The sequence below is a fragment of the Triturus cristatus genome, chromosome 7, assembly GCF_964204655.1.
Source record: "Triturus cristatus chromosome 7, aTriCri1.1, whole genome shotgun sequence".
Classification (NCBI taxonomy): domain Eukaryota; kingdom Metazoa; phylum Chordata; class Amphibia; order Caudata; family Salamandridae; genus Triturus; species Triturus cristatus.
In genome coordinates, this window is record NC_140590.1 from 161,343,999 (window position 1) to 161,365,714 (window position 21,716).

The 21,716-nt window shown below is 42.1% G+C and overlaps 1 protein-coding gene across 2 annotated transcripts in view; it reads left to right on the forward strand.

Annotated features, from left to right (window-relative positions):
* Positions 1-21,716, forward strand: part of KMT2B (lysine methyltransferase 2B) — a 694,916-nt gene that overhangs the window by 145,036 nt on the left and 528,164 nt on the right. For both annotated transcript variants that reach the window (XM_085615911.1, XM_085615910.1), the window contains exons 8-12: positions 12,247-12,341; positions 15,294-15,395; positions 15,704-15,817; positions 16,487-16,633; positions 16,864-16,959. In XM_085615911.1, the coding sequence (XP_085472037.1) occupies positions 12,247-12,341; positions 15,294-15,395; positions 15,704-15,817; positions 16,487-16,633; positions 16,864-16,959 (554 nt within the window). The remainder of the gene's footprint in view (positions 1-12,246; positions 12,342-15,293; positions 15,396-15,703; positions 15,818-16,486; positions 16,634-16,863; positions 16,960-21,716) is intronic.

Consider the following 21,716-nt stretch of genomic DNA (forward strand, 5'->3'; position numbering starts at 1 on the left):
AACATGAACAAGTGATTGGAGACACTCATCAGCCCACTTCTCAACAAAAAAACCCTCAGCAAATTACAACCTGGAATGGCAGCCTCGTCTTCATATGCAAGACCTACTTTTCTGCACTTGCCTTTTACTACTCCTATTCGGCGATAATTTCTTAATTTTTTACTCACGTCCTTTCTGTTGTGTACTACTGTGCTGAATTAGCATGAAAGCTCCGGTTCACCCGTTGCTCAGTGTTTGGCAAAAGTGAGCAGCGGTCCACTGCCTTTGCAACTCTGGTAGTTACTCTGTATTTAGTTTCACTTCAATTTACATTTTTAATGGACCATCAGTTGCAGTGCTGCACCCTTCATTGTGAAAAGAACGTAATCAGGTAACTGTCTCAAGGCATACATACTATGTGGCTGTAACTCAGTTTAACGCCAACGTCACTAAAGCCATAGACCGTTCAAGAATGCAAAAGTTCATATTCTTATCCATGTCATTTTAGTAATTTCCAAATGACCCCATTTCCCCCCTCCTTTGCTTAATTGATGGGTACTCTTCCAGACATGTTTATCCCGTTTTTAACACACTAAGGCACAACTACAGATGTCAAAGGATATTTAAACAGTTGACACTTGATAATTTCCTTGACTGACTTTTATTCTTTTATAAGTGCACTTGTCAACAGCTGAGATTGGAATGGGTCCTGCTCCAAATAAAGTGCCTTCCCTCCGGTAGATGCAACTAAGTCCCGAGAAGCTAATATTTTCTTTTCTTAGTTTTATATAGAGCAAACTTGACCCGTAGGTATCGGAGCGCTTTACATAAGCACCAGTTGTGTTACAGAAGTACACATTTATTTTTTGGAGGCACAGGGAGATTAAGTGATTTTGCCCAGAATCACAATATGTTGAGCGTCATTGCCGAGACTCTAACCCGGTTCCCCAGATTAGAGATCGACCGCCCTAGCTGTTAGGCTACACAATCATCCACAACCCCAACAAGTGTCCCCTAAAGAAATGCCATCTCTGCTTACTACCTAGGCAATAGTGTTCAAGACAACTGGCCACACATCCATGATCTGAAGTATGCCTAGTTTTGAAGATGTGATTTATAGCCATAAATAATCATATATATGGGGCTCCCTGGCTCGTGGTGATCTAGGATACGGCATGGCTCTTTTCCATTGTAGTCAGTGTGCATCTGTGGACTACAAACAGTCAAAACTGATTTGAGGAGGCTTGCTGATTTATCCGCATTTTCGCTGTTTTAAGGGGACCTTTGTAAAATTGGTAGCTCTACCCACGTTAGTTTGTAAGCTATTTCCTCCCGTGTATCTGATTTTCTCCTCACTTCCACCACATGCCTCCCTGATGAAATTGTGACATTTTTCCGGAAGAGAAAATAAGTTTTGACATATAAAGCAAATGCTAGGTTTTCAATAGGTATACACTGGTTTGTCCCTACCTTAGACAAAAAGTTATTTATAGTTTGAAATCACACACTGGTCTCTGCTTCCATCTTTGAATTGTGTATAACTTGGGTAAATGGCTTTCTGACTACTAAGAGTGTGCAAAGTATATTTGACTTTTACAGTTTCTCAGATTCTGTATGTACACAAATAAGTGCCAAATACAGATTTGTTAAAAGTCGGAGTACAAAATGCCCCTATTAGGGAGATGTGCCCTGTTGATAATGGTCCTTTTCGTAAGAGATTCTCCAGCATGGTACCCATTGTAGTTTTAAGCCTGTATCTCATTGGTGGTACAGAAAGGATCTGGGATCAGTTTTAACCAGTTAATGTACTTTGTACATCAACAGATATCTATTGAGCTTGAACCTAAATGTCATCGGTGTTCAAAAAAACAAATTTCCTTTTCTTGTCACGGATAGGTTTTTGTGTCTTTTTCTTTTTTTAAGAGCAGCATTTCTTACAAAGTATTTGTTTCTGTTTAACTTGAAAAATTTTTGTCATTAGTCTTTTCAGTTGTAATGGGTTTTTTCACCCTTTCCCTGGTGTTGCTTATGTCAGTATTTTTGTATCCGTCTGATGCTCTGGAGATGGATTTATTTCAATGATCTTCTCTGCTGGACTTTTTAGTGTTGAACCCAAGGTATCGTGGAAGAGGAGGGAGGATACGGCCTTGATGTTTCATCATAGCATAGCTTTATTTCAGTTGGGTTCCTATTTCCTTTGTTATCCAACTTCTAGCTGAAGCTAACACCAAACTCTGCTTGCATTTCCATTTGGAATCCAATCTATAATCAGTTAGCCTAACCAAAATAAATCTGTCCAAAAACGTGACTAAGACAGTGATCCTCAGAACCACATGCAGTAAATATATTCTTCATTGAACCGATAACCAATTGTAGAACTGAAAACTTGTTAATGATATGCATTAAAGACCGTAAGTTTTTTTATAATTGAAGACATGTCAAGCCCCCCCCCCCCCCCCCTTCTTTCCCTACTAGTGCTAGAGGTGCTTCAGACATTGAAAGCCAATAGTTAATCTGCAGGTCGGATGCCCAAAAACTACTCAAGCCTTTGAAGCCCCAAGCTAGTTAAGGTGTACTGTGGTGATATGGCACATGTCAACTAGCTGAAAATATTAGGACTGTTGCCAGTGATTTAAACACAAATGCTGTCCATACTTTATACTATACTTTGAAGATCTTGTTGACAGAACTTCCTTATCTAATTTGTTAATTATAGCCTATGTAACTTGTAGCCTTTGAGGACAAGCGTTTCTAGTTCACTTGCAAGATGTAATTCCTCTGGGAGGACTCTAAAGGAGTCATCAAAACTTTCACTGACAAGTATCCTATCAAGATGCTCTTATCATGTAATAGGGGGTCAGTAACCTTTTTTTAATCCTTGCTTGTGTGCACATCTAGTGTTTTGATCAATTAAGAGATCATGCAGGGATGCAGGTGATATGGAACACCATCTGGAAAAGGCATGTTTCTCTCTGTTCTATATCCAGGTCCATTCAGTTTCTTTCTTCCCCTAATAGGTGATCGAGATATACATTTCTTTTTTTTTTTTAAATCTATTTTTATTGAGAGTTCATAGACTTAATCAACATACAATAATATCATATATCAATACATATTTCAAAATATTGAGAAGAAAAAACTGAAAATTAATTGAATCTAAAATTCAATGTATTACATTTTGATAAATATCCATATAGAGAGAAAATAAAAATACTCAATAATGCAGTCACAATACGTCAATAATACAGGAAGAGGACCTAGTAATTTAAAGTGCAATAGTGCAAAAAATCAACATAATCTAAAGTGCAGAGTGCTGTGACCGAACATATTCGCGAATATATATTCTCTCCTTTTATATCCCCTACAAGATGTTATTCTATGTCTCAAACATACTCCAATATTTCTTATATTTTCTTACAATTCCTGATCTTAAAGCATATTTTTTTTCCAGTTTTTGTATTCTAGACAGCTTTGCCCTCCATGCGTTAAAAGTAGGTATCTTCTCTGTTCTCCATGCTTGCAGAATTAGAGATCTTGCTATTGAAACTGCAACAAACAAACCTTCCTCATGCGCAGAGGTATCGGGAGAGCAGCCCAAAACCACTGTCGATTTGTCAAATGGAATACCCGGGTCGATTATAAATTTAAGATATTTCTCGATCTCCTCCCAAAAACTCTGGATTTTGGGGCATTCCCAGATGATGTGTCCAGGTTCCTTTCTCTGTACAACGAAAGCATTTATCTTCTATTTGCGGGTATATTTTATGAAGAAAAGAGGGTGTTCTATATATCAACCATTTCGTATAATATTGCATGCGTTTAACGTTTGCGCCTCTGAAAATGGCTGTATTAAGTTTGTTAAGCCTATTCCAGGTTGATTTAAGAATCTGCATATCTTCTCTTTTCTTCCATCTGTCCCTAACTTTTTCGTATAGTGATAGAGATTTATTATCATCAAAGATCTTAATCCAATTGCTAACTTTCTGTTGTGTGGGTGAATTAAGGGCTTCACTAATACTTATTTTAAAACACAAGCTATTCATATCTAAGTTTTCCAATATGGATTTCAATTTAATAAATGACCATTTCAAAATTGTATTTGAATGTTGGAGACCTGCTTCGATTTCCACCCAGTTTTTCCAACAATTCCCACGAATAAAATCCTGGATTTGGACATAGCCGTTTTCTTCCCAGAGTTTTGGTATATTATTCTTTAAAAGACGTGTTTCCCACGTGTGTATGTTTGAAAGCCTAGTTGAAATATTAATTCTTAAAATATCGTAATGTGTTAACAGCTGGGTTTTTTGTCTAAATAGCCATTGTAGGGTCTTATACCGGACTTTTTCAGGATATTTACTCTTGTTGGATCTATTATATTGCACTCCCTTAGCATCTTATTCATAAAAAAATTATCCACCTCTTGAGGATCTAAAAAGAAAAATCTAAAACTGTGATGTGCAAATGTCGCATAATAGTAATTTCTAATATTTGGGAGGGATAAACCTCCATCAGCGAAAGGATAATTTAATGTGCCAAGAGCTAATCTTGGCACCTTATTTATCCATAGAAAAGTAGAAAACCTACTGTCTATCTCTCTAAAAAAAGTGTTCTGTATTGCACAGGGAGACTCACTAAAAAGAAAATTGAAAAGTGGAAGAATAGACATTCTAATCGGTGTGTCTCGCCCGATTATTGACAATGGCAACTGATTCCATCGTTTTAACTGAGACTGTACCTTTTCTAACAATGGAATATAATTTAGGGAGTAAAGATCTTCTACTCGCTGAGTTACATAAATTCCTAAGTACCTCTTTGGACGGGTATTTTATATCAGTCTAAATTCCAATAAAAGAGAATTCACTTAACAATTTCATAATATAATTTCTGTTTTAGACTTAATAATTTTATAGCCCCCTATCTTTTCAAACTCTGCAAAGATACTCATAACTTCCATCTGGGTATTTATCTTTGGGTTCAGGAAGAGGACAATGTGATCAGCATACAATTTTATGTTTGTCATTCCTTGAACCGTATGGGCTCTTTTTTCCCTGATTGCAATTGCTAATGGTTCTATGAAAAGAGCGAATAAAATCGGGGAGAGGGGACAACCCTGTCTGGTGCCTCTATTTATTTGGCATATCCCTATATTAACAGAGTTGATTAAAATTTGGGCATGAGAATTTGTATAAAGTTGTTTCAATAGAAAAAGCTCATTTGGGAAGCCAAAATTTTCTAAAATGATATACATTTCTAAAGAAAGTCTTGCATTTGGCAAGTTATTGTGAGAAGACTATTATAGTTAGATGCATGGACAGCAATGCGGGTTTGATGGTTTGATCGGAACTGGGTGCATAGGCACTGGCTTACTTATGTTGGCAAATTAGGCTGAATGAGCTCCTGAAGGGTGGGTTTGGCACTTTCTTTCATACCATTTAGATCTATGCAGGTGTAAGTAGTATGCAGGCATTCATCCCGTACTTGTGCGTGCAAACATACACTTGTTAGTTCTTTTTTGACAAATTTTTGTTAAATTCTATTTTTTTTGTTTCTATTATTTGACCCTGGGAGCCTTGTTACCATAGTTGTCCAGTTTTAAGCGACATTCTTTGTCACACGCAGTTTGCAGCACCTGACTCCGATATCCTTGGTGTCTCCAGTTTTCTAAATAGTCATCTGGGGGTATGCTGAGCTGCATTTTGTATCACTGCTGCAAGGTTCTTGCAGAAATGTGTTTTGCCTAAGCTCAAGCCAATCCTGTAGTGGATGCTGGATTTCATCATTAGGAAGATTCATCAGGAAGAAGATGGTTGGCTGTGAAATTTTCTTGTGAGACACATCCTCTACAGGTGCTGTAAATCCTGATCTGGCATTTATACTAAATGGGCATTCTAGCAGCGTGGATGGTAAAAGTAAAAATGATCTAGTTGCACAATTCCCCCCTCCCCTATAGATTGCCAGACTATCTGTTTCTGTCAGATCTGCTTGTCAAGAGCCAAACTTAGTGACAACATCCCAGAAGCATAAGAATCTTCAGGGGCGAAACTCCCAAATCCCAGTCTAGGTATACTTGTGAAGTGAGTTCAACCTCTATACCTCCTAGTCCCTACCCTGTTTCCAGGAGGGATTTGAATGTATGCCTAACCTAGACAGACACTCTGATAAATTACTCGGGTCTCCCCTCCCCAAACCCATTGAATGTACTGCCAGGACTAGGAATACCAGTCTCTTCTTTTGCAGGCAGGCATAACTTCAGCCTTTGTTCGTAAATCTAAAAGCCCAAGGAAAATAACCCCGTTCAATGGTAAGAACCTGTTCTATCCCTGCACTGATGAGCTCCTCCAGTAGTGCAAAATGTACACATTCATAACCAAAATGTGCCTTGCAAGCGCTACTAGCACCATAGGCTTTTCTGTTTTTAGTATGTCTTTTCTTTCTACAAACGTCTGTGCTCTACCTATTCTGAATCTCCCCCCCCCCCCATCCTGTGACCCATTCTTTCTCTTCTTCCCACATTCAGAGGCCCACATTCAAAGAGGCAGCATTGAAGAAAAGGCTTCTAATTGATCAGGCCTGTAGAATGGCATTTCTGTGTCCATCTCGGCTTGCTCAAATTGGGCAAACGCTTTCTGCACTATTACCACTTCACTCAAAAATAGCCACAAATACATTTTATTTTTTTCAGTGGTGCAGAGCAACTACGCTCTAGGATTCCCACAGCTGCCTCCGCCTAGGCCATAGTTTCCCCATCTTGTATCCCAAAAACATTTGCAGGAAGTCTAAACCTACCTCTTAGGATTCCGTCCCACCCTTTAAAAGTGGGCTGGATATTACTTTACTATATCCTTTTGCGGCAAAGAAATTTGAAGGCTTTGCCCCATCCTAGACCTTTGTCTCAACTAGTACTTCCTCCTGCGGAAGTTCATGATGTTGGTTTTGACTCAGCACTTTGCTGCTGTCTTGGGGTATGAATAGCTGTGCTGTGTAGACCTGATGGGTGTTTACTTGCATGTTCCCTTTCTACAGGACCACGGGAACCTGTGTAACCACCAGTTGCTGTCTTTCTGTAGCTACAAATGGTTCATTGCTACCTATACCTATCCAAAGCTTTGTGGACGGAGTCCAGCTTTTCTTTGACCCCGCCCGTTCATAGTCTGTTTAATTCTTGGGTAACCAACTAAAACCCACGTGGCAAACATGCAGGTCGAAGCGCCTTGGCCCAAATTAGAATCTGTACTTAGTAAAGGTCTTCCTTCCCTCAGCAACACTATTGATTGTCAATCATAGAGTGGACCAATTCTTGACAAAGTGTGATGCTTCAGCTTTGTGATTCTAGATGCTTCTTTTTCTGCAGACATCTTACATAATATTGGTTCTCCATACCAAGATTCATATGCTCTACTGTCACTGCCTCATGGAGCTTAATGTTTGGTTACTCCACATCCACATTTTGTTCCAATCTGGAGATGGTGGGACCATCCTCCAACATTCTAGTGGCAAGGCACTTTCAACTGCTAGTTGAGGTCACTGCTACTTAATTTTTGTTCCTTGAAGGCCTTGCTACAGGAAACTGATCATTATTGCCTTAGACCAATGAAATGTAATCCTCCAGATGTGTCCTCGAGCCGAAATTGTTTTTAGCCCCAAGGTTTCATTCCATTGATCATGTCCATAGTGTACTGGCTAGCAGCAGGCATGGGAGTCGGCCATCATGTTCTTGCTTGTCAACTAAAGAAGAGACGTTAGCATGCAGCATTAGCAGTTGTCTCCTGGTACATAGGTTAGACTGAAGTCCTCGACTCTAACTTTGAGATTGGATATTAACAAACTAGCAATTGTTCCATGATCCACTTGGAACTGCAGAGGCTAGGTATTACTCTGCTGCTCTGTTCTAAAGTTGGAGGGGACGTTTCTCTGTGCATATACTTTCCTTCCTCCGATTCTGGGAGTCCATCTGATAATCCTAGACAGACCTTGATGCACTGATCTAGTCACTCTAGAGTTACTCGGTTAGGTTCTTGAACTGTTTACCTGTAATAGAGAAGGCACTCTTCTTCCCCAGAACAAGGACCTCCTCTCATCGGGAGCGGGGGGCATCACAGTATTCTCTATGAATAAGCCTAAATACCCAAAAATGCTACCTGTGGAATTTGATGAGTTGAGATGACTCCATTCCTGTAGTCAGTAGGCTCATGCCTATTAACATACTTACACCACCTCCTTACCGTGATTGTACAAAATCAAAGCAAAGATTTGCTTTCTTTTTAATCTAAAAATTGCTGGCAGGGCTGCACACCTGCATGCAGGTGGGAGTGGGGTTGGAAGGTACTTTCGTGTGCATGACTTGCAGCTCTCAGCATGCAACTGTCTCACCCAAAAGTGGAGTGGGTTGCCACTGGTTGTAGAAAACTGAACACTCCATGAAAGTACAGCTTTTCTGATCAGTTTTGCGTCTTGACATACTGCCTAAGAGACTATAGTCCTAAAAAGGGAAACATGAATTTTATTTGAAACTAAGTACTAGGAATAATTCCTTTGCATTTAGCAGATCACTTCTGGCCCACAGAATAGCTTTCCAGAATAAGAAAAACCTTAGGTCAGTGTTTATAGTGCTTTTCCCAGCGGATAAACCCTTCTGCGGCTGGTTATTAGCAGCATCTCCAAAGTGTGTGCAATAGAACTTGAAGGGTTTCAACATGTTAGGACAACTGGCGAGAATCTTTGTTTGTGATACATAGTTTGTGCTTGAGACTGTCAAATCTGTTTACAGGCCGTATAGTAGTGTGCCTTTTCAGGGCTCGACAAATCCACTCGCCCGCTCCCATTTGCGAGGTAGAATTAATGAGGACGAGCTATTTTTAGGTTCTACTCTCCCTTTCTGGTGAGTAGGAAGACAAACTATCTTTTGTCCTCTGTCTCTGAAAACGGCACAAATGTGACAATATAACAAGATTCAAAGGCATTCTTATTGCTCACAAAATGAATGAGCAATAAAGATGACTTTAAATCTTGTTATCTTGTCACATTTGCTCCCCTTTCAGAGACGGAGGTCAAGTAGGATGCAGTTAGGTCGGAGATTTTTCAAGGTACTAGACCTACAGGACTAGTACCATTCTTCGAGCCCTGCTTTTTTCACATGATTCATAGACCATCTTTAATTCACGGTGAACTAACCCAAATCCTCCCTGGTAACTTGCAGAAAGAGGTAGTCCTGTTTGGGGCATTATCTTCTCTGAAAGCTTACTGGGGGAAATGTTCTCCATGGATGTGAAGCACCTGAGATTAGCTCTTTTACCTGGCTGCCTTCCCCACAGCAGGAAAGGGCCAGGTATTTGGATGCTGCTGCGTAAGGCATCAATACATAGTTAGTGCAGTTTATTTTTTATGGTGCTTGAAGAACAAGTCAAATCAGCAGGCCTGGATTAACATTATTTGAAGAAGAGTAGGAGTCTTGATTGTGTTTTAGAAGAATGAACTTGCTCTATGTTTTAAATTCTGTGGTGCACAGAAGGTTTGAGGAATCAGAGCTGCAATGCAGAATTAATTTTAAAGAGTTTTCTAAATGTTCTTTTGCATAGTTTTGTCTTTAGAATGGAAGGTTTTTCTTTGCTTTATATATTGTAACATAAGATTTTTTGTGCATTAACCTGTTACTGATGTCTTATTTCCACATAGGCTTGTTACATTTTAGTTGTAATGGCTATGCCAGCGATATGTTTTTTGATTTGGTGAGCTGCAGGCTCTCTTTAATGGTGCTTTGTACAGTGCGGTCTCTGGCACTAGTACTCTAGGCAGGACCATTTAAAGATAGAAGCTCCAATTGACCTCTGAAGTGTCCTGCATTTGGTCAAGGTACAAGGGTGATATGGGGTAGTTGTTAGTTTTCTTGAATGTAAAAACTGGCACTTAAATGCAAGTTGTCTGTATTAAGAACAACATGAGGACTAGACTTTTATATGCATTCATCAGGCATAAGGAAGTTGTGAACAGCCTGTCCTGCTAGACATGTCCCTTACTCCTTTTGAAGAGGTTTAGTCAGCCTTGCGGTGTTTAGTCTTTCCACGCGCCTGGTGCCTGCCAGGAAGGTGGAGAAGAGCTTGCTGGGGCTGTCGGTAAGCCCAGGCCGCTAATGGAATCTCTTTTCCAGCCTTTACTACTACCTCGTGCTCAGTGCAGTGCTCTGAATAGTCATTCAACATGAGTTCTAGTTTAATAGGCCAAACGTGTCCATTAACAATTAATGTAGAGGCATTGGAAGTAGTAATATGGTCCATATGAAAGGTTTGGTAGAATAATATGAGATAGTGATCAGTGCTGAAAGTGACCACAAAAATGCCTTTTGTGAAAGGTTTGTGTATAAAAAAAATGGAAGTGATCAAGGGACATCTAAAAAAAAAAAAAAATTGTCAATCACAACAGCTTTGCACACATTATTATTTTTGGGTAAAGCATTTTTTAAATGCTGCTGCTTCCAGATTATTCTTCATTGATTATTGGTAGGCAAATCTTGTTTACCCAAACTACAGTTTGTTGAACGAGTCCCAAAAGAACCACTGCTCTTCGTTAATAACCTAGGTTCTATGTATATTGAATTGACCTTAAATCTACTTAATCCTCATTCGTCTGACAGCCGGAGAAGTTAGTGATGGCTGAGTGCTGTTAAAGCCCAATCCATCCTAAGATGGCAATCTCCTTTCCCAGTGTTTTTTTCTAAAATGTATTTCTTAAAGCCATGTTTTTTTGCAGTCTTTTAGTGTTCTGGATTTTCAGAATTCTGCTTCAAAAGCTTAGAAGGCTGAATCCAGTGCATGTTAAGGCTGCGTCAGCTTACGGAAATAACTTATCTTTTCACTTTTAAGACTTTGGTCATTTTTTAATGTCTGTGAAGCACCTCACACTACGTTGCTCATTTGCAGATAGTGTTTATCAATTTCTGTTGGGATGATTACAGTAAATGGCCCCTTGGGAAGGAACCAGCCTACAAGCATCCAGTTGGAGAAAACTCCCCCCAACATGTAGAAACCAAGAACCGTTATAATTTCTTGCCCCTGCTTGTCTCATTCTGAGAGTGGAACCAGACTGTTGGTGTTAATCAGTCAGTTCTGACCCCCCTCACCACCCCCTCCGACTCCCTACTCTGACATTTGTATCATTAAGGCCCCCCCCAAAATATGAATCCCACGATGAGACTGCTGTTTTTGTTTTTATCTTTGGGCAATCCTGGGCAATTTGGAAATTGGTAGACTGATAATGAGCTTCTTTAGACAGCTGCCTAGGTTAGTAGTTTTTCACCCTTTCAGATTCATACTCTGAGATTACACAGTTTAAATGGGAAAAAGGTTAAATATATTTTTGATGCGTTTTGAGTTTTTCTTGGCAACTGTGTGCTTGATTTACAAGTTAAACAGTATTGTCTTTTTGAATTGTGTTCTAAATTTTGCTATGTGACAGAAGTGTTTGTGTGTATTTTGCATAAAACTAATTTGTATAATGCTGTGATTAGCCTAGTATCTACAGGGGACTAGTCGCTGAAAAGTAATAAATGCAAAAGCAAACAAGCTGCTTTCCGTGTATATTTTGGGCCTACACCAATTTTTTTTTTTTAGGTCCTAATGGTAGGGGCCTTTTGTGTTACTCTCCTAAAGGTAAGATTTAGTTTCTCCTGCAACCTCTTTCCCCAAGACTCAACGTGTCTGTTTGGAAAGTTTGGAAAGTTTGCGATTTTATCGCAAAATGTAGTGTTTTAGAAGAAATTGACTTCTTTCTATTCCTGGTACTTTAGTGTTATTTCACTTTTATTTTACTTGCTTCTACTCATTTAAGAGTGTGTTTAAAACAAATTTTGCTTGACATATGGAACAAATTGAGTGTTGGTGGGATTTGAGCTGGTAAAACATAATGATTAGCTTTTGCCGACCAACTAGTTGCGACATGAAGATCTTCCAACACAGGAATATTGCATTACGAGTAAGTAACTGTTTTTGTTCTTCACACCATTGGCAGAGGGCCACTCTGCTTTGCCTGGTGAGGATCTATAAAATTTCACCCACAAGGGGCAAGGTAATGTTTGGGGAATTTGGGGGGGGGTCAGTGGGAGGGTCATGCTCTCTCCTCCCCAAGGGCATTTTAGAAAGTTCAGTCATTCTAGTGGAGCTATGCATTTCCTTGAGTGACCTGCCAGCAGTATTTTTGTATTCATTCCCTTTTGTTAATGAAATTGTTTAGCCTACTTAAGTGAGGTCAATTAATGTAATATTTTTATCTATTCAGATCATCTGCCTGTGGATGCCGAGGAGTTGAGTCGGCCGAGGAAAGCCACTCTGCAACCTGTGGTTCACCTTAAGGCCAGGAAGAAACCAGATAAGGTGGGCTTTTAGAATGTGGAGTTGAAATTTCACATGCCCTCCCATACTGTTTTGTTGTAACCCTCTCTCCTAGAAATCACACCCTTGCCATATTCCCCTACTAGAGTCTTCACTGTTGTCTAGTTTAATCTCTCATTTCAGCTACATCTTTGGCTGACTTCTAACCCTCCCTCTTTTCTTTGCTTCTTTTGATCCCGCTCTTTAGGTCTCGCTCGAGCCAGCACATGCGCTGCTCGGAGAGACATTTAGTATACGGGTTTCCAAAGTGCTACCAGACTGCGCTGGCCTAACGCTTGCGTTCACGCGCACAGCCGCCAATCACTACTGCGCACGCACCACTCGCGTGCTTACCACACAGCGCGTCCCGTCGTTTGTGATCACTTTCGCTTTGATCGCGATTACTTTCACAGCCGCGCGGCCAATGCTTGTATTACATAACCCGCTGACCGTCGACCCTGGGAGATTTATGAGTTCTTAAGTGAAAGAAATATTTCAGGACAATCTGCTTTCCTTCTCTGCAGCAGAAGGACACTCTGCTCGTCCCTCCCGTTCTCCTTAAGGATCGCTGAGTGCTGCTTTTCGGCCTAGACACTTAGAGGGATGTCCAATGAGACAGATCCTTTATAGCAAGGTCACTTTACCAAACACAGAGACAGGTAGTCACTTTTATGTATTTATTTGGTCTTTTTTTGTGAATCATGGTTGCACTGAAACCAGTCAGGTGATTTGTACAATATGCTTTCTTTGCACCAGCCTCGTAAGTCCGTTTGTGGGCAAAGTGCTTATTGGTGATGGAAATCCCCATCCTGGGGGCATCCTAAAGCCCCATTCTGGCGTACATGATTGGTGGTGAGGCCCAGAGCTCGGGGCTTGCCGCATAATAGTTGGACTCTGCATTACTTCGGTGTAAGAAGGTTTTCCCCACCCCCCCCTCCCCCCACACACACATGCCACCGGCACCAATTGCCATAGCGCCTTTAGCACAACAAACAAAGCAACCAAATGTGTCTAGGCTGAAAGATTTACGTCCGCATACTAACCAGGCACAGGAGCCGCTCCCTGGGACTGGGCCGCTCGGATCCTTTTACCTTAATCCCAGCCTCAGAACACACAACTACATCTTCCAAATCCTACCCTTGCACCACCTCCCCTTTTTCCACCCTCCACCCGATTAAAACTTGTATTTTCTCCCAGCGCCAAGCATGTGCGAGCCTCTTTTACGTCTGAAAACCTTTACATCAAACGCCAGAGGCTGTGCCCTGAAACGCAGAGACGTATTTAATGTTTTCTTTCAGCCACCTGACAAGCAAGAGTGAGCAGTGCTAAGGTCTATTTTCTGATATTTTTGTTGGCACCAGGGGGAACTGTCGCTGTGCACAGGAATGTTTGAGCTCAGCAAAAGCTCGCTTTAATGTTAACATCGAAACAGAATGTTGTGGCAATTAGAGCCCGCCAGGACCGCCCCCTTCCTGCTCTCACCACAGACATACCATGGTCTCTGGCTTTACCCTTGCTTTCGGAGACCCATAGGTTTGCCTTATCTAGTCTCTGCCTTTTAAATACATTTTAGTATTTTTTTTTTTTGTCTCACAAAAATATATTTCTGTGTTTGTGTGAGAGTAAGGGTTTGAATCTTGTTCCATATTGTTGGTTGTCCATGGAGTGGGGAGAGTGGCAGCTTCTTGTACACTAAGGATGTCCAAAAGACACCGCTACCATTTTGCGAATAGGTCACCACCGCGACTTGGAAATGAGCAACGTTTCAATGGTTTGCAACTAGAATTCCAGTCACAAACCATTGATATATCACTGAATCACAGTTTGGAAAGGATGCCCAAAAAATGCTCCTACCATACTGAGATTCTGTAACCATTCAGAATCACATTTTAGAAGTCGGAAAAAGTTGAAATACTCCTAAAATCGAATCTGTACATAAGGAAAACCTATTTTGTGGCTGCAAACTCTTCGGTTTTGTAAATTGGAGTGTGTGTGGCCACAAAATAGGTTATTACATCTGGCCCGATATCCTTCACCTTCTTAAGCACCTGATATCTCCTAAAAGTCAGACTATTGAAATCTGCTAGGTGTTACCCCACCCGTTGTTAAGAGAAAAGCTCTGTGAACCCCACCAGAGTAAAACCAACCTAGAGAAGCCCTTCAAAACATCTGATAACCATGAACCTAACAGTCATTGAGAGACACCTACCTCCCCCTGCAGCAATTGAGTTTTCTTAAGGCTGCTTCACTGTGATGACCCAATGGGCATGTTTCACCTTTGAAGCTGTTGCTGGATGAAGCTTTGTAACCTGGCCTACCTTTGAAGTTTGAGCTCCGTAATGAAATATAAGAAGTCGATTTAGAGTTGTTGGTAGCAAAACCCCGACCCCCCTTGGTCTAAACCCTCCTTTAGGGATTCTTTCCAGGTGAGGAATCATTTGACTACATTAGCGTTATGTAACTAACCACATGGTGGTAGCAGTTCCACTGGATAATTCACCACTGACCGAGAACACTCACAAATAAGAGAATTTTCCTTTGCCACCCATTAATAAATCCGGTAATAAGTTTAAAGGTATGGTTTTGTTCACTGGGAAAGATTGCCAAGCACTGACCTACAGCTTGCACTAGGGAGCCAGACAATCTTTCACTCAGGCCCTCTTTAAAATAAGCATTGGCATAGCCAATCGGTCTCGCATTTGGAACCTTACAAGTGTTTAGCCGTGCAACGGTTGATATTGTTGCACCAAGGATATTGTGCTGCTTAACTAAATACTTATAAGGTCCCAAAAGCGAGACCTATTGGCTATGCCAATGCTGGTTTCTTTTGTTTGTCATTCACTCACTTTTTCCATCCTACTGTTTCACTCCCTCCCTCAATTGTACTCTTTCCTCTCTGCTATTTTTCCTCATTGTTACTACAGTGTTAAATTATTCTGGATTTGTTTTTTGTAGGATCTTCTGGCTCCTTTGACTTCTCCTCCTCTGTCAAACGGTTGTAGTGGGAGACTAAAGGCTTCCGATGATGGAATACACAGGGTTCGCATAGACTTCAAAGTGAGTTTTGTTCCTCAATTGCAGCAGGTTTTACTTAATGAAAGCAGTTTCCGCCACTGTTTTTGTGGTTGACTTTTTTTCTACTTGAATTGTCCTAATCTATACTCCTGTGTCGCTATTTGTGGCGTCCTTCTCTTACTGCACAGCCTTTTTTTCCCAAATATCTTGTTTGTGACCTTCTGATTGTCTAGGATAGAGTATTGTGGAGTACTCTTGCCATCTTGTGCTGTCATATCAAGGGGTTTGTTTTGTGATGTGTAACTGTTTGAAATGTGTAAATTCACCCTAATGACTCCTCTTTATTTTAGGAGGACTGCGGTGTGGAAAATGTGTGGCAATTAGGGGGCCTTAGTGTCCTAACTTCCGTCCCAGTGACACCACAGCTCATGTGCCTCTTGTGTGCAAGCAGAGGCCACCATGAGGTATGTTCTAGCAATTCCAAGCAAGAATGGGCTTTTTTAGCTGTTCTTCTACTGCATTGGCATTTCAGCGTTTTCCAGTTCACCCTTCTCCCATACAAAATGTTTGTTTACTTTATTCCTCTCATGAGTACATATTTTTTTGATTTATTCAGTGAACATTAGATGTCTTTTTTGATCCAGCTGGATGGTATTTTTCGCATATAGTTGTGTACAAATTTGCTCTAGCTCATTCTTGGCATTAGAATATGGTAAATTACAAGGTTAGTTATTCTGTTTTCTGAATTAAGCACCGCTCTAAACGGTAATGGATTACTTCTTAGATTTGTCCTTTTTTGTTTTTTGCATTTTTTTGCATTAGGAGTGACATTTAGGTTTTTACAACCGTGACAGTGTTGCTGATTTTGAGGGCAGTACCTCACTTGACCTTAAGAGGTTTTAAGGCATTTTTTACCTGATCTCTCAACACGGTCTGCTAGCGGTCTTTAGTCTTTATGCTGGAGAACCATTATTACAGGTAAAGTATCTCCCAGTTTTTGGGTCTCGGTTGTATTGGTGCTTCCCATAATGTAGTTTGTTTACCAAATGTTAATGCACTGTTCTCCCGCAGTTGCTTTTTAGTCTGGTTTCGTTGTCATCCCTTCTCATGGTACTTTCTCATTCGGTCCCCAGATGATCTACTGCCAGGTGTGCTGTGAGCCATTCCACCAGTTCTGTCTAGAGGAGAAGGAGCGGCCACTGCCTGAGCAGGAAGAAAACTGGTGCTGCCGCCGATGCAAATTCTGTCATGTGTGTGGCCTGAAGGGGAGAGCATCAAAGGTGGGGGTTCAGAGCTGGGTCGAATTAGTAGAAGAGCCATTAAAAAGTGATTTCTCTTTAAGGTTTATGGCCAGTGATCTGTAGTTTGTCATATGCCAGGGTGGCGAGTGGAGCTGATGAGTTTGCCCCTCTTTTTCTCATGTTCCCTTGAAATGCTACAGTAGTTAATGAATGTTCCTTTGTTTGTGCATACTCCTTTATAATAATTCCTTAAGACTTGTCTTTCTCAGCATCTGCTGGAGTGTGACAGGTGTCGGAACTGCTACCATCTCGACTGCCTTGGACCAAACTATCCCACCAAGCCATTTAGGAAAAGAAATGGTTGGGTAAGTCTCAAATCCTTTAATTTTGATAGTATTTGTTTTGGAGAGGAATGGTTATTGGAGATTTGTATTTAATAGTTTACCGCTCTCTGTTAACATATTTGATAGCATAAACCTGAAACATTCAGTAGACTCAAGTTGTTTGATGGACAGTGAGACCTAAAAGGTCATTAATTGTCCTGCTGTATTGGTTACTTTATGCTCAATGCCCTAGTCTGGTCCCTAACTCCTCTTATTCATGCTGATCAAATTCCAAATACTCCTAGGCTGCAGTTGTTGGACTGGAGACTGCAAGAGAGACTCGAGGGACAGCTGTGGTAAGTTGGGATGCTGTAGGTCGTAGGGACACAGTCAGTCGAGCTCCTCAAGGCCCAGGGGCTTTGGGTGCAGTGGTGTGCTTTGATGGCAGGTTTTTCTTATCGGAGCCATCGGAGCCTGTCTAGGTCAGCGGAAGCCTTTTTTAGGAAGCTGGCTCTGCATATACTGTACCAAAATGAGATATAGTGTGGTGAGTCCAGTGGCACACCAAAGGTAGGCAGACCTGAAAGTAGATAGCACCTTACTCTTTATTTGTGGTAGTGTGGGCGAGCAGTCAGGAGGTATCAGAGGGTAGTGTTGGGCATTTGTTTTACTCAGTCAATCAGCAAATGATATCACACACTCAAAGACTGAAGTCATATCAATTTTGTTTGTATAAAAATATTAAGATATTTTATTTCTAGAACCAAGCAAAGCCTGGCACAGGTAAATGAAATAAATGCTTTGCAAAAGATTATGCAATGTTTACAAGTGAATGCAAGTTCAAATGCAATTGTTTGAGATACAGGTAAGCCAAGGTATTGAAATTACTGTACAGATTACATTTTCATTACTTTTTAAGATGACATTTTTAGGTTACTTTTTCTGCTCTGTGTGAAATGCCTAGATATCCCACTGGGACATTTTCTAGATAAAAGGTAAGTAAAATCAGTTTTGCACAATTGTAACTTTTCAGGTTTCCATACAAACCAACTCAACACCTGAAACATTTTTCAGAGAAAATAGGTGATAGGTTCCTATAGAGAGAAATTAAGTTAACGGTTATCAGGTAACTAATCGGTCTTATGGGTTGAGTTTCTGGGGTTAGACAAGGGTCCCCCCAGGGACAAGCATGCACTCTCAAAACACCCTCAGCGGCACTAGGACCTCCGGTTGGTGGCTGCTTACGAGCAGGCCCCCTTGGTTGTGGGAGCAAAGCTCCTGGTGTTAGACTCAGGGCAAAGTTTAACACAAAAAGTACACCGCAGTGGCGACTGGGTGCAGGGTGCTGTTCTGGCGTCGGGTGCCCTGTTGATTGCAATGGGGATTCTCTGGTTTAAGAAAAGACTGCTAGCTAGGGGTCGGAACTTCTGGAGGGTACTACCGGTTGGAGAGGTAAGTTAGGATCCCTGGGGATGTTGGGACACCTTCAGTTGGTTGTAGCTATTATGGTGTTGTGGAGTTCGTAATGATAAACTCCCAGCACCATATACTCGTAATGGCAGCACTGCACTTAAAATGTCTAAGAATGGACTTGGGCACTGTAGGGTATAGGGCCCATGCACCTGTACCCTCACCACTGGTATAGTGCACCCAGCTATAGGGGTGACTGACCTATGCCAGGGTAGTGGGTTGTAGGCATGGCACACATGGATGTGTGCTGTGTCGACTCTTCACTTTGTTCTGCACCAAAACATGCAGCCTGCAAAGGCAGTGTGTGAGTGTCAGGGTACAGGGCCTTTGAGGGTGGCACAATAAGTGCTGCAGCCCTTAGAGGCCTTATCTGGAAACAGTGCCCTGGGTACCTGTGATACCATTTACCAGGGGCTGACATGTGGCCAGAGATGCCAATTGGGTTTAGGCGGCAATGCAGTTTTAGGGAAGGAGCATAGGCCCTGGGTACCTGATTAGCAGGAGCCCAGGGCACACTCAGTCAAAGTACATCAGCAATTCAGCAAATAGTGGGGCATACCCTGCTACTTTGGTCCCCAACATGCCCTGAGCTAAACCCTAGGAGCTGTGCTCCCACAACCCCGTGGCCTGCTTGCCAGCAGCCACCAACCGGAGCCCATCCCAGCCTCCATAGGATAACTTTGGGCCTCAACACTCTGCACCCGGCCGCCCTACTGCCACTTAGGGTACAGCAACAGTGCATCACTGACCCTGGGAGACCCCTGAGTCTAACCCCAGAACCCAAACTCCAAAGACCGAGTACTTACCTTGAAACCGATAACCTGTTTTTCCTCAAAGGATAACATTGACACTTTTTCCTCCCAAAAAGTTTCTAAGTGTCGACTTTCGAAAACTAAGAATATTCTTTAAAAATCGCGCAAATAACCAAAATGCAATTTCTCAACTGTTTTCAGGAAATGTCCCAGTGCTGAATCTAGGATCCAGCACTGTTAGAAAAAGTAATCCAAAAAGTAACTTGCCTGCAATTTATTGAAAAGCCTATTCATTCCAATGTACTGTATTTGCTAAGTGTTGCATACTACTGCTCCCCTGCAAATCAAACTAAGTACCATTCCTTTCGCATTTTCAAACAGTTCTATATCCAGTAACTTATTACTGAAAAGTATGTAATGCTTTCGTGTTCCAGGCTTTCTTGGTTCTAAAAATAAACAGTATATTTTTTTAGACAAAAACAATTGGCCTAGAATTCAGTTCTTGAGGGTGTGAATTAATTTGCTGACTGAGTGGATACATCAAATGCTTAACACTGTCCTCTGATACTGCATTACTGCTCGACCAAGCTACCACTTTAGTGAGTAAGGTTCTATCTAACTTTAACCTCTGCCTACCTCTGGAGACCCTTGGACTCTATTCTCGCTGTACCTCACTTTGGTGCAGTATATATAGAGCCAGTTTCTTACAACAATACCTTTGGATTAATGGAACTAGGATAGAAGCTCTGAGGGATACAGGTGCCAGTGTTACTATATATAGTGAGACACTGATTTCCCCTGAGCAATACTTTTTTTAAATCTAAAAATTCCCTCATGGAATAAGGCATTTGCAAATACAAAAACAAATTGGCATCAATAGTGTATGTAGGTATATCGTTGACATTGTTAATGGCACGTAGTACAGAAAGTAGCATTGGGGGAAGAAAGGTGTGAAAGTGGGTCTCTGTTGCTGTAAATCCCCCCTCCCCCCTTTTGTTTAGGTCTCGCCTGACCCAGCGTTTGGGCGCTGGTCTGGCAAGACCTTAAGTGAGGGCTTAAAAAAATGCTACGCCGGCTACAGCTTGCAGTGCATGTGCGCGGGCGTGTGCAAGCTGTGGTCGGCGGTAGCATTTTTCCCCTCAGCTTTTTAGCCAGCTTGCTAGAACGTGCAACAAGCACGCATGCTGGCGCACGCATCCCTTGCGTGTTTTAGCGCGCCACCGCGATCACTTTCGCTTTCACAGCAATCGCGATCACTTTCGTGGCCAATGCTGGTTTCCTCCAGTTCCCTCATTTTTAGTTTTATTTATTCCAGTTCGTGTCGCCTCCTTCTTCCTTTGCCCATCCAACCTCCATTTTTGTTCTTCCTTTTTCGTTATATCTCCTGCCCCCTTTCCAGCTAGTGTGCTTCCTTCCCCTCCCTTGTTTCTCCCCTCCTTCCCGCGTGCACCATGCAGTCCTTCTGTGTCTCACCTCTTTCCCCACATTTCTACCCGTCCCGCCTCTAATCCTATAACCATCCGCCCCACTTTGCTGTCTCTTTCTACACGTGGTCTGTCTCATTTCCCTCGTTCTGACTGCCTTTGTCCCAGTACCTCCTGATGTACACCACCAGACGTCCCTCTCTCTCACGCTCCTTCTCCCCTACGTCACTCCCCCCTCATTATACCATGCCATTGCACCTACTCCTCTCCCCTCCCCATCTCAGCCTACGTCTCACTTCTTCCACATCATTACTTCCCCAGCCCTCCCTTTGCTCCCTCTCACCACCTTTACGCATCTTCAGGTGCACACTCAAGTGTGCACACACCCTTTTCATGCCCTGTACTCCCTTTCCTCGTTTCCCCTCTAGAGAAGTACTCCCTTTCAATGTTCTCCTCCACTTTCTTCCTTCCCATCACTTCTTTGCCACCCATTTCTTACAATATCCCACCCTTGAGCCCCTCCCTCACTTTCTTTTCTTCCCTTATTACGCTTCCACATTTCATTCTTTCACGTCTTCCCTCTGCGCCTCACGGCCTTCCTCTTCTCCACTATTCCCTCGGAAGCCTTTTCTCTCCCTTTTCCATTGCTCGCTCCCCCACCCTTCTCCCGCCCTTCACTTCTCCAGCCTCCGTCTCATCCGTATCTCATTGTTTTCGTCTCCACCGCCATCGTCTCATCTGTATCTCGTTATCTTCTCCACTCTCGCCTCATTGTCCTTATTTTCTCTCCCTCTGCTTATCTGTACTCATCTCCTTCTATTCTCCCTCACCCCTCTTTCTCATTTTCCGATGTTCTTTTCTCGCCTTGCAGCGTCCTTCTACCCCTCTACCTGCGTAAAACCCTTCTCTTCTCCACACCTTTTATTCTCTCCCTGCTCGCTTCTAGCATGTGTTCCGTCCCCACTGCCACATATTCATCTACTCTCCCCCCTCTCCATCCTCCCTTCTCAACTCTTTGTGGTCTAACCCGACCCCGCACCTTATTTCCTTCAGCACAGTCTGGATTGTTCACAGCTCATCTGGCCTCACAAACTCAACCCCCCCCCCCCCCTCAATCTCCTCATCTCTTTCTTGCCCCCTCTCCAGCCTCCCT